At 39.0% G+C, this 18,332-nt stretch overlaps 1 protein-coding gene across 2 annotated transcripts in view; it reads right to left on the bottom strand.

Moving 5' to 3' along the window:
• Nucleotides 1-16,542, bottom strand: part of slco2b1 (solute carrier organic anion transporter family, member 2B1) — a 35,544-nt gene extending 19,002 nt beyond the window's left edge. Inside the window, exons 1-8 of one of the 2 annotated variants that reach the window (XM_029281164.2) lie at nt 16,407-16,428; nt 13,469-13,549; nt 12,592-12,701; nt 11,482-11,619; nt 10,233-10,395; nt 9,241-9,465; nt 6,900-6,998; nt 2,401-2,531 (exon numbers count right to left, since the gene is read on the bottom strand). In XM_029281164.2, coding sequence (XP_029136997.1) covers nt 2,401-2,531; nt 6,900-6,998; nt 9,241-9,465; nt 10,233-10,395; nt 11,482-11,619; nt 12,592-12,657 — 822 coding nt within the window. In that variant the 5' untranslated portion in view covers nt 12,658-12,701; nt 13,469-13,549; nt 16,407-16,428. Of the gene's footprint in view, nt 1-2,400; nt 2,532-6,899; nt 6,999-9,240; nt 9,466-10,232; nt 10,396-11,481; nt 11,620-12,591; nt 12,702-13,468; nt 13,550-16,406 lie in introns of both variants that reach the window. The other variant, XM_020653793.3, reaches the window with a different exon arrangement.
• Between the last annotated feature and the right edge of the window lie 1,790 nt (nt 16,543-18,332).

Below are 18,332 nucleotides of genomic sequence, written 5' to 3'. Positions count from 1 at the left end.
AATGTGACATGAGACTACGTAGTTTTTACACATTGCAAGTGATGAGCTGAGGTCCGCTTCTGGAGCAACGCCGCTTGTGCATGTAAGTGAGGGGCTTGGCTTTTGAGGGGGAACAGAGGGGAGTGAGTGGGAATGCTACTTTCAAAATCATGCTATTTTTTCTAAATTACCAACTCTGCTTTTAAGCGTCAATTCATAACCAATGTTATCTCAAAACACTTTACAAAAAGCTGATGAAAGACTTTACTCTCTGTTAGTTCAACATTTTCTTGCTTAGCTCTGTTTTTGGTCTCCCCAAACTGAAGAGATGAATAAAGTTATCTTTAGCTGCTAAATGATCAAATATGTTCACGGGATGGTCTCACTTAACCTTTCATTAGACACTACAATGGAGTATTGGGGCCACATTAAAGAAAAAATTAGACAATATTGAGATAAAAATCATAAATATATGAGAATAAAGTTGAAAATGTTTGAGAATAAAGTCCTTAATTTACACTTTAATTAATTTAAGTCTGAAGTTTTAGTCTATTGTTTTGTGTTTTATTATCAGAATCAGAATCAGAATTGGGTCTATCGACAATACAATGCAGCCAATCACCTTCTCTGAAGAGTGGGTGATACGTTGCAGCCTGCACTTGTCCTTTGCTGTGGCTGCAGCGTACCAGACTGTGATGGAGGAGGAGAGGATGGACTCGATAATGGCAGTGTAGAAGTGCACCATCATTGTCTTTGGCAGGTTGAAATTCTTCACCCTAGCTGCCGCAGGAAGTACATCTTCTGCTGTATTTTCTTGATGAGGGAGCTGATCTCCCACTTGAGGTCCTGGGTGATGATGGTCCCGAGGAATCAGAAAGACTCCAAAGTAGACACCGTGTATTCATGGATGGTGATGGGGCTGGGGGTGGCTGCATTTTCCCTAACGTCCACAACCATCTCCACTGTCTTCAGAGCATTAAGCTCTAGATTGTTCTCACCGCACCATGTCAACAGATGGTCAAAAAGACTCAAAAGACTTCATCACTAGGGCAACGGGTCTGAAGTCATGTGGTCCTTGGTTTCTTGGGGACAGGGGTGATGGTGGAGGGCAGTAATATGAAGCGCAGCAAATGAGGAACGTGGATCATCTTGAGAGGTCTCAGTATAGATTTCACAAACGAGGACATACATCATTTTGTGACACTTCACCAGCACATATACAAAAGTATCAGGACTGAAAAGATTTAGCAAGAAGAGTCTTTTTTCCACAGGAGAAAAAACAAACTGACTTGGACTAAACTCTCTTTTGTGATGAAGGACATTATTGTGTGGTACGACTATTGTTGGTTTCACCTGCATGCCATCCCTGTGCACACAAACAGGTTCTATCACAATAATCATTGTTTCAAATTCACTCATTCATGTAGCTGAGTATTAATGATGCTGAAGATATTAAACATGTTAGCTCCTCTGGCAGAATGACAATAACTTGTAAAGCACAAAAATGAAGAGTGTTCAGAATAAACCATATAGATATGAGGGGAATTGTAAGAACTGACAAATGAAAACCTTTTGAAAATGGGCTGAATCCCCATGCTTTAACCAACAGTCATGACTTTATTTTAATAAATCAACTTCTTCTGTCTTAAATATTGGGACTTTAATCCCATAAAATAAAACTAATCTCATAATATCAAAACTTTAATCTAGAAATATCAGAGTATTTAATTAAAAGTGATAATAATGAATGGCCCTAATACTAATTAACATTAAAAAAACACAAGCTGCCGTATCAGCATCTAGATAGCATAGATACTGTATTTCCTCTTTGTCGTCTGAAAAATGTACCATATGGAGCCATATCTCACTGGAATACAAACACCTGAACACAAACACCCGGAGGATCCTGAGAGGTCAAATGAAGATTCTCTGACTTTAAATCACACTTTTTGATGTCAGCTTTAAGCAAAGTATCAGAAGATTGTCCAGATAGTTTTTTTTTTTTTTTTATGTCTGGTGATTATAGACTTCAGTCTCTGTTTACATAAAACCTTTATCAGCTCAGTGTGTGTTAAATACCTTTCAACAGGGAAGGAGGACGCTTCATGTTTATTTACGAGTTAGCCATTACTTAATGAAAGCCAAAGTTTTAATGCCTGAGGAACATGATCGTCATATGGTTTTGTTTTATTTGACATGTACTGTGATGCATTCAATCTTTTTCTCTTGTGTTTTTGCTCTTTTGTTTTCCAGTGTCTTGTCACCTCTGACACTCTTTAGGTGTATGAACCATTGAAAAAACAAACGCACTAATATAGACTTACTCACTGTATGAGTTGATGAACATAATCCAAACACAGCAGCGTGTTCCAGCTGAGTGATGGCTCTAAGTTTTGGATCATTGCGTTTTTTTGAGCTCACCTCTTTGGGCATGATCCTGGGGAAGAAGAGGTAAGGCATCGCGGTGAGGAAGAGGAGGCATGCCGCTACGAGGAAGCCGAGCCACCAGGCCCCCACCCAGCGCAGGTCCTTATGGTTCAACTCAATCTGATCTGAAATAAACCACAGAGAGAGAGTCAGTCATGAGTACAGTCATACACTTACACAATGTTTTTCTCTCTATATATAATCCTTAAGCCACAATATGATCCTTAATGGATCAAAGGGTGTCCATTAAGGATTTTTGTTTTTGTTCACTGAAATGTTTAACCCCAGGCAGCTGCATGGGTTTATTAACTGGTTGTAGAAGAAGTAGATCATGCAACACTGTCTGTTGCACCCCCATCCCCCCCTTTTACCTGCTATTTTGTAATATTGAAAAAGAAAGAGCAAGGTCTTTCTACGAGCTTGTGTCGCAAGTGTCGTGAGAATACACTTGTTATGACTTAGCGCTATACAAATAAAGATTGATTGATCATTTTAGTTACATGTTTTGGCATCTCAAGTAATTGTGATCTTTTGTGTCTGTTTAGATGCTTAACCACATTTCCTTGTTCATTACTTGTACTTGTCAACATCAGTCATTAAATAGAATGACACACTGACCGTTTGTCACACCAGCAGCAATAAGCAAAAAAAATTCTGATTCATAGCAAGAACAAAGAGTAGCTACATGATCAAATAATCCCTCAATCCTTTAATTACACGCGCGCGCGCACACACACACACACACACACACACACACACACACACACACACTAAAATGTTTGCATTGTAAGACAAAAGAAGTTCTTTGCCCTCTAAAACATACACATTATACACGCATGCTTAATCACAGACAAAGTCCGTCCTGCAAACACAACATGATGTAATGACACACACACATATTCATTCTTGCACAATCACTCTCTCCTTCGTTCACACACCCCACATAGTGAGAGGAAACAGGTTTCGTTTTAAACAAGCCTTCACAGGCCTCATCAAGCATAGGAATCACACTAAAATCACACTGGGTTTCATTGAACATGTGGAGTCCTCAATGATTGGGATTAGCTCAGTCTGTAGGGACTGTAAATCCGGAAATTGGTCTGGTAGCTGGAGAGGTTCTAGTCCACTTCCTGAGCACTGCTGAGGTGCCCTTGAGCAAGGCATAGAAACCCCAAAACTGCTCTGGAGCGCTTGCTGTGGGCAGCCCCCTCACTCTGACAACTCTCCATTAACGCATGTCCATAGGATCCTGTTTGTGCATGTGTGTGTATTTCAGCCTATGTTTGTGTAGCATGTTCATTAGACAGAGTGTAAAACTGAATTTCCCCTTGAGGGGTTAATAAAGGATAAATTATTATTTTTCCGATGTGGCTAATGTTGGAGAGAGGTGGTCCAAGTTACGTAAAAAGTAGGAAAGATAAGCAAGCACAGAAACCCTATTACATGGACACTTTTATAATCATTAAGTAAACCTAAATGTCTAAGTAGTCCTATATTCTCTTTTGTGTATATGATTAAACGCAAAATTATCAGGTGGCTAAAAATCAGATCATTTCATTTTTTTCTCAAAGAAGATGTCTTAACACCACTTGTGCTTTAGCGGTCTAAGAAACGTGTGTCGTGTTTTGTGAACTGCTCTCGTCCTGTTTCTGCAAGGTTTCACAAATCTGCATTTCATTTTTAATCACGAGCGACACACACTCACACAAAACAAATCTCTATCTCTCTGGGACACTGCAGCGACACTTTCAGTTTATCCGGACAATTTTCCCTCCACTCCCTTTAGGCTGCAAACGGGTTTGTTTTCAAATCCTGGCACTGATTCATTCTGGTTCACCGGCCTCTCTGTGTTTGCTCAACAGGTTTTCTTTAAGCCAAAAGTTACTTCACACCCTGCTGACCTCCTTTTCTCTATGTGGGAAACAGACACATGGCAGCAGCTTTCAACGCTGTTCAAACTGAGTATAAACATCTCTGCTACACAGCAGCAGCCTGATATGAGGAGGACTAAACAAACAAGACAAAACTTTTAAATACACATTGACAAAATGTATGACACCCAAAGTTCATGCAACTGCAATTTAGCACCTCTGAGACCTCTCCCTATCCTACAGCAAGGAGGTGGATGACCTGCCATCATACACCTCCCTGAGGTTTTTCTGTCATCTACCTGAGGTTTGTTTTAGTGAAATCTGGCTTAGTAGTTCTGATTTTTTACTTAATGTATTATATGAGTAGTTTGGTGTGTTTATAGAGCGAGACGTAACAGCTGTTTCTACTTTAAAAACATAAACTTCCTCTTTAACAAAAATGTCTGTCTCTGTCCTTAGAATAACAATCTGAGCCTGTCAGTAACAAAGACAACTTTTAGTTGACACACTTTGATCAGGCAAGGATTACTGCAGACATTGCAGCCTGTTTCACCGCTGCAGGATGAACTAATCTTTGGGAGAATTTTCGAAACCTTTTGTACCCGTTGGCAGAGCTCGGCAGGCGTCCGTTCATCTGTTCATCGTTTATTATCGCTTTTAAATTTTTAATACATTTTTAACTGAATGTTACTTTGAAATGTTAGTGGAACATTTGACTTCTGTTAAAAAAAATTCTGTTAACGTCATTTTTGTTGAGTTCACTTTCACCAACTCAAGTCAGTTGACTTCATTGTTTTTTTTCCTTTTTGTCAGCTGACACATCTGTATCGTGTGTATTATTGTGAGAAGAGTAAGAAAGTCCTCTTTCTTCTAACGCTCTCATTGGCTAAAGTAGCCTTGGAACAGGAAATGGAAGGTCCTGGTTGGTCAAATGAGGTGTCATTTGAAATTTCAGAGTGCTTAGTACAGAGAAAAAGCTGAAGAGTGGCATCTCCTGGATCTTTATGAGTGTTATGTGTTTGATCGTGTTATGTGTTATACCGTTAGTGATGGAGTATTATGACTGGAGTAGAAGCCTAGTGTATAGTAGACCTTCAGACAATAACAAAAATGAATCAGAAAAGCCCGTTTGTCCATGGTCTGACTTGAAATGGTTTACGGTCTGAGTCACAAGAGCTGAAGCTTTCTAGCGTTGTAGCATTAGATACACAGAACTTAGTTGTTTAAATGACGGTGATGATGAGAAAACACACGAAGTCCCTGCGGGTCATGGGATGTTATAAATTAAGAAAGTTTATGTTATTTGTAGATTTTCAACACCTACCCCTGTGTTTTGAGTTTTTTGAGTCATCATGGCCTCTTAAGAACGCAAATCTATTGACATTGTTAAACGCTGAGCTTTCTGTTGTTTGTTTATATGTCAGCTTAATGTAACTTTTAACTTCAGTTAAATATTAACAAAATTAATGGATTAACTTATATCAAAGTCAAAGGACCAATATGTAAGATATCTACTGAATTATTTAATTAAAATGACCTTACTATATCATCAGACATTTAGGAAACATGATATGGTGAAGTGTTGGCTTCTCTGACGTTAATGCAGCAGCCAGTATGTCATCTTTCTAAGTTTTGGTTCGGTTTCCTGAATGGTCTGGATTGGTTCTGACTAGAGAAAGTAGGCAGTTTGAAGGTAACCCCACGGCAATTTTGGACACAGCTTGGCTTGACAGGAAAACCGCAAACCGACAGGTGTTACAGCAATCCAAGTGGCAAAGACAACTGATTCTACCTGACCTAAAATGCCTTGTCGTTGTAATAAGCTCCAGAGGTTGGAACGAAGAAAGGTTTCAAGTACGATGCATAGTTGGCTTAACAATGGAGCTACCGCATCTGCGACATGGCAACTCGTTTGTCCATCGCCTATCTGGTATCGGGTGGACCGCTCTCTCCAATGTTCAGAATTTACAATGCAGTACCCATTTTAAACGCTACGTGACATTTACATATTTCTCTTTTTAACTTCTTTGTTACCAGATTAACGGTTAAGAGAGTTAAATGTTTTATGACTGTGCCCTTCTCTTCCTATTGGTCATTTAGACCTAAATTGTGAAAAAAGAAAATGATGAAACGCTGATGAAGGCCTAGCGCCGAAACGAGTCGGTAGAAACCTAAAGGACATTTTTCCATGCTGACTTTTCGTCTCTTTCATGAAAAAAAATGGCCTATGGGTTTTAAAATACCAGAATTTTCCTTCTGACTAATACAGAAATAAATCAAATGTCTTTTAACTTCAGGGAGTGAAACCTCTAATAACTACTTAATGTCACATTAGATTAAAAAAACATCATGAACATGATATGTTATGTCAGCATGCCAGTTATTGAGCTTCTTCTAAAGCTGCCCTCTGCTCTGTTTAAGAGGATATGACAGACATTTAACACTTTTCACCCTTTAACTAAAGCACTACTCAAAATAAGTGACTGCCTGTTGCAGGAAATCCTCCCCTTCCTTTTAAAAACAAGAGTAACAAATGATCTTGACCGGAGGTTTCTGCAGTATTTCAGTCCAGCTGTGAATCATCAGCACAGTGTGTGTGTGTGTGTGTGTGTGTGTCCTCACCTTTGGATAACTTGTCAAAGTCGACATAAAAACGCAGCATAAAGGAGCCGGTGATGAAGCCGACGGCCGGGCCAATGGAGGTCACAGCCAGGAGGATGCCTGAAAAACACGACCAAGAACAAAAATATGAGAATAAAACAATCGTGAGGTTTAAACTCTTTGCCAACTAAATATATAAATCAAACTATTGCACACACTTTATGACAACCGAATTACTGCATTGTTATTCTAAAACATGTTGCAGCAAGTTTGCAATCTGCTGCTTTTCTTCACAATATCTCTTTGTATGAAAATGTCAAGTTTGTTTAGAGTACGTTATAATTTCTCAATCTTTATTTTTGTTTTGGTTTGAAATTGGACCTTTATTTATTGAAACATTTCTGTCAAATGTTGGCAACTCTCATAGTACTGTAAGTACAGAGGTGGATTAATGCAGTGTTTGAAAAATTTATTTTGATTTAATCTCAGAATTCTGACTTTTAAATGTTTTTAACAAATGGATTAAATTACTGAAAGATTTTTAGTTTTTGTCTTTCTTCTGCAAATGTCTGTGTGTGATTGTACACTGTAAACATTTCTCTTGTAACTTGAGTAACTTGATGGTTTATCCAACTATACAGCAGAGATATTAAGTCTGGACAGGTATAGAGAAGCAAACAGAAAAGTGAGGTATGATTAAGAAAAAAAGCATTCTCAGAAAGTGACACGTAGAAACTTATTCTTCAATCTTTTAAATTGTTGGACAACATTCACCAGCTGTAATGTCTGTTTTTAAATTGTGTGTCTTTGACTTGACAAAATGATTTAAAGTCTAATTTTAAGAAAGTCATAAAACTTCAAATAACTGTTCAAAAATATAACATATAAAATATGTCTGCAAAGTAAATTGTCCACTTTTAAAATCTCAGATTTCTAAGCTCACAATAAACCAGGAAGTGTTTGTGCGTTTAAACCCCTGTTTCAGTATTTGAACACCTCAGGTTGGATTGTGTTCGGCTGCAGAACTCCTCAGGGAACAGATTCAAACAGGTTTGTTATTTAAGCAGAGAGTCTGCAGATTCCACAGGCTGCTGTTAGCCCGTGGGAGCTGCATGCTGTAAGTGTGGATGAAAACCAGACCTGCACTTTTGTTAGCTTGAGCGTTGGTTCTGCCTGTGTGCAAATACAACAATAACAGTGATGTCTTATCTTCTTTCACACTGACGCTTTCACGCTTGACGTGAGTTGATGGTTCATTGGTAAAATCTGTCTGCTGCTGCTTTAATGATCAACTTCACCCTTTTATTATGAGGTCAGTACTGAGTTCAAGATTAAAGAAAGCTCAATCTGCCGACTACAACTTCCATTCGTCTCAATCGCTAACTTTTATTACCACGGAGGACTTAAGAGAGCAAGAGCTGTGTGAGCAGCAGGAACTAAAAACATCACATAGTTTTCAACCTTAATGTAAAACCTGGGCAATATTTTGAAATATGACTTGTGGTATACAAGGTTTTGAATTCTTCCAGTAGATGTCTTTATCCTGCAGCAGTGAAACAGGCTGTAATGTCTGTAACATAACGTTTTTTCCTCTGAAGGTTGTTTTTCTTGTCACTGACATGATCAGATTGATATTCTAAGTGTCTGACAACATTACAGAAATGATCCCTACAGAGACAGACCTTCTTTTTAAAAAAATATGTTATAACATTGTTATCTTCACAGTCACCAGACGCCATTGACAAAGTTAGTAACTTTACCATGCATATCTTTGGAGTCGTTGGTCTACTGCTGCATGGTCTGGTATGTTTTTTTGTGTTATTGTGTGAATTGTTTAAAATGATTAGCTGGGAGCCAACACAAGCTTTATTACATACATTCACACCAACATTAGCGGAAGCAGTAGCCATTATAGTAACTACTGTTTTTGTTAAAAGAGTCTGGTAGCTGTTTCTGGTTTAAAAAAAAGACATCTTCATCTCTCACAAAAAGGTCTTTCTCTGTAGGGCACAGGACACTCCTGTGTTCACGAAGGTAAGATGATGTTATTGGTCATTGGAGCTTGGTGGAAAAGTAATGGTTGATTCTAGGTGAGAAAAAAACCTCCCTCATTAAAATGTTTGTAAGTTATGGGTACCCAAACAAGTTATGATCTGCCTTACCGGTTGTTTATAACAGTTTGCCTCAACAGAAGTTAGTGCTGTTGATTAAGACAAGTTGTAATTTGTTATTTATGGAATCTTCTCTATAATTATTTTTTTTCTTCTCCATGTTGAAAAATGACTGAATCTGCAGTCATGTCACTTTACTGCTCAGGATATGTCTCATAAAACTGGATTGAGTGTTTGCTCAACGGGTGTACCGAGGTAGAGCGGGGAGTTCTTCTTGCTGGCGTAATCGTCGATGTAGGAGATTCCAAACGGCTGGATGGGGACGGCTGCGATCCCCAGCAGCAGCTGACCCAGCAGTAGTAGAGGATACACCACCTGCTGGGCGGGGCTCTCCTCCTTGCTGCAGCTCTGATTGGAGGATGAGGTGAGGAATGTGTTCTCTGATTGACAGAGTCCAGAGCTGTTATCACCAGAGGCTGTCGGGAAACACAGGGGAGAGGGGGAGGTCAACACATTCCCATAAACCCAGACAATCATGGAAATCATCTTTTAGGATCATTTTCTTACATCTTATACAAAACTTTTACCAAACACTTCTATATAATCTATGATTTAATAACCTATATGTCTCACAGTTGTTGTGTTTTTCCTTACACATTTCTAATATAATGGTCATTTTTATTGTTTGATTGGACATTTTATTGATAAATTATATTCCTAAGCACTTACTTTGTGGCCTTTTTTTAACAATCCTATGTCTAAAAAAGTAGAGTAAAAAAGAAACCCCATTTTTAATTGTAAATAATATGAAGACAAGATGGAAATTAGATTATACAACATCCCAGCATTTTAGGAAATAGGGTTGTACAGTAAAATATATACTGTCAAAATAAAGAAATGATTGACTATTTTATTTTAAGTACTATAGGGGCAATATATGTAAGTCTGTCCTAAGGTTTTGGATCAATAATCTGGTTGTAATGAAGTATTAAATCACAATTCCGTCTGATAGTTGTTGAGTTAAGGTGAAAATCCAAATGTCCAGAAAAAACTGTGAGGCCCTCACATGAACTCTCAAGTTAAATCAGTTAATTTCCTGGTTGGGATTTGTTTGAAGTTTAGGATAACGAAACATCTTTAGTTCAATGATAGTCTTTAGAAAATGTTTCCATTTGATGTAATACAAAACATGATTTTGTGTGTGTGTGTGTGTGTGTGTGTATGTAGGTGTGTTGGCTCTCACAGCTGATGTGTTTTGTGTACTCGTACTGTCCACCCAGGAAGTGCGGCATTGCAATCAGCAGAGAGGCCATGCAGGCCAGCAGAGCTCCGCCCCCGATGAACCTCGGCCGGTGGACTCGACTCCCAAAGAAACTCACGAACACGATGAGCACCGTGTTCCCCACCTGGACAAACACACCTTTGGAGTAATGCTGGCCTTACTCCAAAATGACATTTCAACCAATTTCAAAGTCACAGACAAATTTCCAAAGTTGGAATAAAATCATGACATCTTTGCTAAAGTTGGGGCGTTTGGTGTAAGGGGGTCTGAAAACTGTTTAAAGTCAGTTTGTGTCTCCTGATTTAGTTTGAAGACACACAAACACACAGGTTTAAATTAAATTATTCTACTGATATTTTTCAATGGAATATGGTTTCCTGAAAAAGATTAATAAAAGATTAATCCAAGGTATTGAACTCTATTTACAGTTTGCAAATGTGAAAAACGTTTTTGACAGTTACCCTCTTCATATTTTAAAAATATCTGAAACACTTGAACTTGTAAAAGAGGTCTGTTACAGTAGAAAAAAAAACTTTCATAGTTTGTAATTTGTGTCTACATTTTAGAGACAAGACAGTAGACAGGGTCAGATAAAGGTAGAGAGAGAGAGTGGGGAACAACATGGAGGAGAGGAGCCACGGATCAGACTCGAACCCGGGCCGCCCGCTCTCGAGGACACCAGCCTATGTACATTGAGCGTGCGCTTCAACCACCAGGTTACCAGAACCTCTGCAATCTGTATTCTCTTCCCTCTTCTAAGTTGAGTCTGACACTGTGATGACAGCCTTTACGGGCGGCGATAGCTCGGTCTTTAGGGACTTTGGTTGGGAACTGGAGGGTTGCTGGTTCAAGTCTGGTGCGGACCAAATATTGAAATTGGATTGGTAATTGGAGAGGGGCCAGTTGATGCCAATTCACTTCTTGTGCACTGCCGAGGTGCCCTTGAGCAAGGCACCAAACCCCCCTCGAGCTCAAGAGCGCTTGGGGAGCCCCCTCACTCTCACATCTCTCCATTGTGCACATGTATTTATTTCAGCCTATTTGTGTGTAGCATGTTCAATAAGGGTGCACTCACAGTAGGCAATCCGTAACCGTGCCTAAGCCTAACTCCACCCCTGAAGTCCAGTTCGTTTGACTACTGTGAGTGCTCCGATCTCCGAAAACTTTGGCTTTATAAGTAAACCAACTGCACAAACTGTCCCACACTGACCTCGTTGAAAGCAGCCAGCAGTCCAGACTTCTGGCTGGAGAGGCCGTAGCGTCTCTCTATGGTGGAGATGGAGCTCTTCATATAGCCCGACACTAACAGCTGAGACAGCTGCAGCAGACTGTGGCACAGGACGAAGAACTGCAGAGCAGAGGAGGAGAAGATGACAATGAAGAAAAGGAAGCATGGTAAAGAAAGTGGACAGGAAGTTGAGTATGCTTCCTTTCCTTGTAAGGCATTTCTTAAGAGTCAACTTTAACCAAAGTTAGGATAGCTCATGAGTTTACAGGATGCTGCAGAAACATATAACAAGTAGTAAACCAGAGCAAACAATGTGAAATTATGATAGATTTATGACACAGTGAGTTCATCACGAGTTATGTGACTTGTTCTGCAGAAAGGAAATGTTTACTGAGAGCTCCCAGAACAAAACCAGGATGAACTTCAGGAAGTGATCTAACTCCCCTCAGAAAACTTACTTAGATTGACACAGATCTTTGTGAACAAGCAACAGAACGAGTTAAATACTACTGACATAATGTGTTCTTATCCTTTCTAAAATGATGAACGTGAAACAAAAACCCTCCCAGGAGCCAACACATGATGTACGTATACACCACAGAAATCACAGTGTAATGTTAACAACATATCCAAGATGGCGGACAACGCACCAGAGTCAGATGCTATTATGACAATATTTGCCTTTGGACCTTGGACATATTCACAGTATAAACAGAGAGTGGTAAGAAATATACTGCCGTGTTAAAAAAACATAATGACGTGTTTCATCAGCACAAAGTTCGCACCTGTTTCTCACCGATTATTTAATTGTGTTATCAGTTTTGTTGTTTGAATTGAAACAAATGTAAGAAAACATCTGCTTCTCGTCTGATTCAATGACCCTTGGTCTGGTGTAGGCGTCACAAAGAGACGGTCACGTTTAAGCAGAACAAAAACAAAATCTAGATTCAAGCAATATCACAATCAAGGTTGCCATTGTAAATATCAACATGTTCATGTATTCACTCAAATTTAATCACACAACGTAGAAACCAAACTTGTTCCGGTTTTTGTTTTGAAGAGAGAAACTGTGGTTATGAAGCAGGCACTGACCTTGATGCTGTTGAAGAGACCCCTGGGCTGGGCGGGAGGTGGTGAGGCTGGGTTGTTGGCTCCCATGATTTAGTTTTTCACCCCACAGTGACTGAAGAACAGAAACACGCCTGCGAGATACAAACACAGTCAGTTACATGCGACACACACACACACACTGATGTCTGTATGTATGATTCAGCACACAATCAAGTGAGGAAAGAATGTTTCCAGTTGGGGACAGTTCAGACCCTCAGACTCTCATCAAGTTTCTGCTGATGTCACACATAAAAGGTTAACCGCTAAAGGACTCTATTTTGAACTCAATCAGCCCACAGAGACACACAGCGCTCTCTGCTTTTAGATCATTTCACATGTTTCAGTCGTTTGTTTTACACACTGCAGGTTTCTAGAATGACCGAGTGCATAAAGGACGTACAAGCATGTGTTTTCTTTCTGCACAAAGAGAGATGAAGAGAGATAACAGAGACCACCACTGGACCAACAAGAGTGTTTGAAATGATAATTTGTAAAGAAGTAAATCCTTTCCTCTCTACAGCATGTGGGGCATTGAATATGTCCTATTTGTTTAAAAGAACAGGCAGATTCCTGCGTCATATCTGTCATTTTCATTTAAATATGTTTATGCAGCCTAGAAAAAAAATACCATTTGGCCCCTTCCTCTAACCGAAGCACACCATTTGTCAACAGAGCTGTCAAACATGATGTCACAGTCGCTCTTTTTTCACATCAAATAACTACTGTATTAAAACGAAACTACTTGAAAATGTACCACAGCAGACTCTGCTTTCTACAAAATGTATTGGACTTACATTTTAACTTTATAAATTGAACCGCATGTTGAATCTGTTAACATGGAAGAGGCGGAGCTTATTACCTGTACTCCAGCCAGTCAGCAAAGGGAGCCTCACTCCCAGGCAGCTGTTGCTCGGACCATCTTAATATTCAGTCTATGGCACTGGCACAGATAGATGATAATTGTTGCTTAAATGTAAATTAAATAATGTAAGAATTCAACTGAGTGTCAAACTGGCTTGTAGGACAGTCTTGTTAGTACAATGAAGCGCACAGCGAGACAAATTATTTCTCTGATATTTACATGAAAAGAATCTCCATAAACTTGGCCAAGAGGTAAAGTTCATGGACTGGATAGCAGCCCTCATCTGTCACTCAAAGAGGCCACTCTCCTAATCATCCCTAACTTTTTAGCCTTAATATAATTTAAACAGGGTGAGTTCTATAAACCTTCAGCCTGGACAGTTGTCATGAATACAGAGAAATGAGCTTCAGAGACAAACCAGTTTCAGGCTGTAAACATGCTTTTCTGCTAAAGTTGGACATTTGTAAATTGGGCTCTATGGGGATTTACTCACTGCAGAAGACAGCTCTAAGGGAACACTACAGGAAGTGCCTTATTTGATGCTTGCTAGTTAGGTTGCAACCCATCCTAAAGTGTGTGAAGTGATGGACTGATCTGAAAACACTGCCTGCCACTTCTGAGGCTTAAAGGCTGCTTTTCACACATTAGAAGCATGGAAGAAACAACAGGACGTTAGTGTTATTATTATTATTATTATTAAGTGGTCTTTGGTCTCTACATATTAATAATGGTGTCTTGTAAGCCTGTTTTGTGCTGGGCATACTGTTTATGCATGACACAATAATAAAATACATCAATATTAGACAGATCATTTGGGGGTTTTAGTTGTTGTATGACAATAACAGAGAAAAAGAAAGACAAGTAAAAAGAAAGAGACACAAAGAAAGAGAAAGCCAGAGCATTGGCCTCACATGAGCAGGAAGGAACACATTTCTAGCAGAGGAATGTCAACAGACAGATTTTTGTGTTGTCGTTTCATCTGGTCAGGGCCCAAATCAAAACAAAGTGGACCCCACCTCACTGCAACAACAACCTCAGACACACACCACCTCCTATTATTACTATCAGACCCACTGAACTATCTTCAATACGGGACACAAATTTATTTGTTTTGGTGCCTGTTAAGTTTCTCAGAGCAGCATCTAGTGTCCATTAGAGGAACTACAGTGTGATGTGAGGTCAGTCTGAATGCTCTGTGAGTATTTTCAAAACTCGTAGAAAGTTTCCCGCTTGTGGAAGTCCCTGTGTGGTTTGGTGGGATGTAAAAAATATTCTAACTGCTGGACAACACTGATCTCAGATCAGTCATAGCAAATAGGTTTAAATATCAGAGAATTAATCAATCATTATTTGTATAGAGCCAATTCATAACAAATGTTATCTCGAGACACTTTACAAAGCAGGTAAAAGATCTTACTCATTCTTATGTTACAATAGAAAAAATGGTATAGGAGGAGATGGGATAAGATGCAGGAAGAAGGATAGGGACAAACAGAGAGGGGGTTTGGGGGGCGGGGTCCACAGCAGCAGGCTATCAGATCAGATTTTAATGTTAAGAGGACGTTTTGTAAAACGAGCTACAAGCAAATTTCACTCGTAAAAACCATAAAAAATTAACTGTCAGCAGCTCCTGTTTGCAGTGATCACACCACACCAATATTTTTTACTGGATCACTCAAATACTGGAGAAAAGTTGAAAACATGATGATTCTTAAACAGGTTCTGCAGGTACAAGAAGTGTCTTTTTTGAGTGTTTTAAAAACCAATTTCTTAACTTTTTTTGGTGACGTAATTTTGGATAGAGATTGAGAAAATTACAGACCAAATTTATAGTCTGGATGCTCAGTGAGTATTAACTACCAAACAAAGCACCAGCTTGCAGTCGTCTGGACAGGCTAAACACTGTTTGAGAAGGTCGAGAGTATATCTGTGAGATGCACAGTGGCTATTCTAGAGCTGGACGGGGTCCCGGGCAAAAATCTATGGGGGAGTCTGCCAGCCGACCCTTCCTCCTCCTCTTGTTTTTTCCTGTTTCTTTGCACAAGACAGATAGAGCACAGAGAGGGAGTGCTGTCAGATGGGGGTCACCTTAGGGAGTTTTCCTACTGTCATTGCAAAATTTGCACATTTTGCACCACCCCTACTGGTCTGGGGCCCCAATCATTTTTCTGCCTTGCCTGTTGACAAACAGCGCCTCTGGGGATGCAGAATGAGTCTGAATACTGCATTCTGCTGTTCGATCAAGCTGTATTATAAATCAGATCATTTTATACAATGTAGTTTCACATGGTGACATTTGAAAAGACTAACTAGGTCAATTCTGCTCAAGGTGTTAAATAAAGATACACCTAATTAAAAAAAGAGAGTAAAGGTGCAGTTGCACCACATTAAAGGGTGGGTCTACTTTTATATAACACATTTTGAAACAACACAATTTCTCTTATTTTAATGATCAATAACATGGACAAGTTCAGAAACTAAAAAAAAAAAAAACTACACCCAAACCAAAAGATAGAGAGCACTGTCTGGATTGTACTAATACACTGGCAATGTTTCCCACTCTATTTGATTAGATTAGACAGTGTGCAGGAGTTTGTCTGCATGTTTTAGTCTTTCAAAGCAGGAAATTATCTCATATGTTTGGAGCCTATTGGACTTACATTTGTGTTGCTGTGGTATCAAACTCATATCAATATAATTTCATTTAATTTCAAGTTTAACAATCTGGTATCCTGGTAATTCTTCTGAAAACACAAACACAGCAATAGCTTTCATTCATGAATCAGAGCAGCACAAGAGTCAGGATGTAACTCAGCAGGAGAGTCATTAAGTCAGACTCTGCATTGTTTGAGTTGTGTTTGAAGAAACAAATCTGCTTCTTTTATAAACCAGTTCTCACTGATGAGAAGGAACAGAAAAAGTTGATCAGACTCACTGTGATGCAGCAGCTCAGCTCTGTTTCTCTGATTCCCTCTCGTGTTGTATAACCAAACTGTCCAGTTGTCCCAGCAGCTGAGAGTATGACAAACCTCTGAGGAGGAGGAGGAGCTAGAGCTGGAGCTGGAGCTGGAATTTGAACCTTGGTGTGAAAGGCTGGACTTGGATCTCTTTAAAAAAAGGAGGAGTAATAGATTCAGTTATGAGAAAGTTTTCAGTACCTAGTGTGTGTTGTTACAGCCTGATACCTAAACAGGTTTTTACTTTAATCAGGGTTTGTGTGACTGTTTGGACAGTTGACAGATAAATACAAACCTGTTTTTAATAACCATGTCTTCTACTATGTACTTAAAAATGTCCCGCTTTAATAGTGTGCATAATAATCTGTACCAGCTCCTGTTTGAAGTGAACACATAGTTGTACTAAAATCTATCACCAGATTAAAAAAATTCAGATGACTCTTACTCAGGATCTGCAGGAATAATTCAAAATGTTTTGTTGCTTCTTCAAACCAAGTTCTGGAACTTTTGTGTTGACAAAATTTTAAAGAAAGATGGAGAAATCTACTGACCAAATTGTCTGGAAAATGATCTAAAACAAATAAATTCAAAAAGAGCAGTATAACATGTTTTTTCCTGTTCAAAAAAGTGTGTTTTTTTTAGAAATAAGAGTGCTCAAGAAGATTCCTCAGTTTAGCATCTAAACCATTGTCCCCTTACACACTGCAGTCATGTCATGAAGCCAAACTAGACAGAGTAGAATCATGTGTGACCAGCAGATGGAGCCAAAGTTACATCAAGTCAAAGACAAACATGTCACTTAAAAACCCACAAAGAAGCTTAGCTATGCATTAAACTATTCTATTAATAAGCATTACATTTAGTCGATTGAAGAGTTTCATAAAGCAGGATTCACCCCTGTATTCCATCCCTTCCTTCCTTGGGGGCAATTGTGAATTAAAACAGTTCAAACTGTGTCAGATAAGTATTTGTCTAACATGGATGTCTGAGGATTGTATAAGTTAGATTTTCGCAAAACAATGACAGTGGATTTGATCTGTCTTTTCTCAGTTTTTGTACATTTGCTGACGTTATGATGGTAGAATAAGCACCTGGAAAACCTTCTAATATAAGCAGTTATTGTTTTTCAACAGTTCATGTCTGGGAGTTAAAAAAGTCATCAAAAACAAGAGGTGATGATGTGAGACAATGTTTTACCACTACCTGTACATGTATACAGAACCTAAGGGTTCTGGGTAATTAGGCTGTAATTGGTGACAAAATGCTGGAAAACATGACTATTCAAAAATATATTTCAAAGTGATTAACATGTGAAAAGAAATTAGAAACAGCATGATCAAAACTTGTGATTTTGGGTTGTTCCATTTCTGTTATATTACCAGCACAAAAAAGAGCGACCACATACCCATGGCTGCTGTCTATCAACTGGCTACAGGATTCATTTTAAAAATTTGTTATAGACTTTTAAAGCAGCACATGGACTGGCACCACTTTAATTGAGTGAACTGTTCTGTGTTCTTGCTCCAGCCAGAGCACTAAGGTCCACTAACCAGCTCCTCCTGGATGTGCCTAAATCAAGACTTAAAAGAAGGCCGATTGAGCTTTCCACGGTAGCTGCATCAAACCTGTAGAACAGCCTTATCACCAAGAATAAGATCAGTCAAAACACACTTTTTTTTTATTTACCTAAATCTCCTCTCATATCTGCTCCCAATGTCATGGGGAATACTTGAAAAAGTATAAATCTGTACTTTGTCGTCATGTTAATAGTTTTTATATTATCCTGTGGATAAATAAAAAATTCTTAAAATGTTCAGGAATAACCTAGGAAAGGTTTCGTTTTGCACTTAAAAGATGTCGGCTTTCTAAGCTCATCACGAATAGGAGAAGGATTACAACTCACA

The sequence above is a fragment of the Labrus bergylta genome, chromosome 14 (genome assembly GCF_963930695.1).
Source record: "Labrus bergylta chromosome 14, fLabBer1.1, whole genome shotgun sequence".
Lineage (NCBI taxonomy): Eukaryota > Metazoa > Chordata > Actinopteri > Labriformes > Labridae > Labrus > Labrus bergylta.
This window is presented reverse-complemented; position numbering and strand designations above follow the sequence as displayed.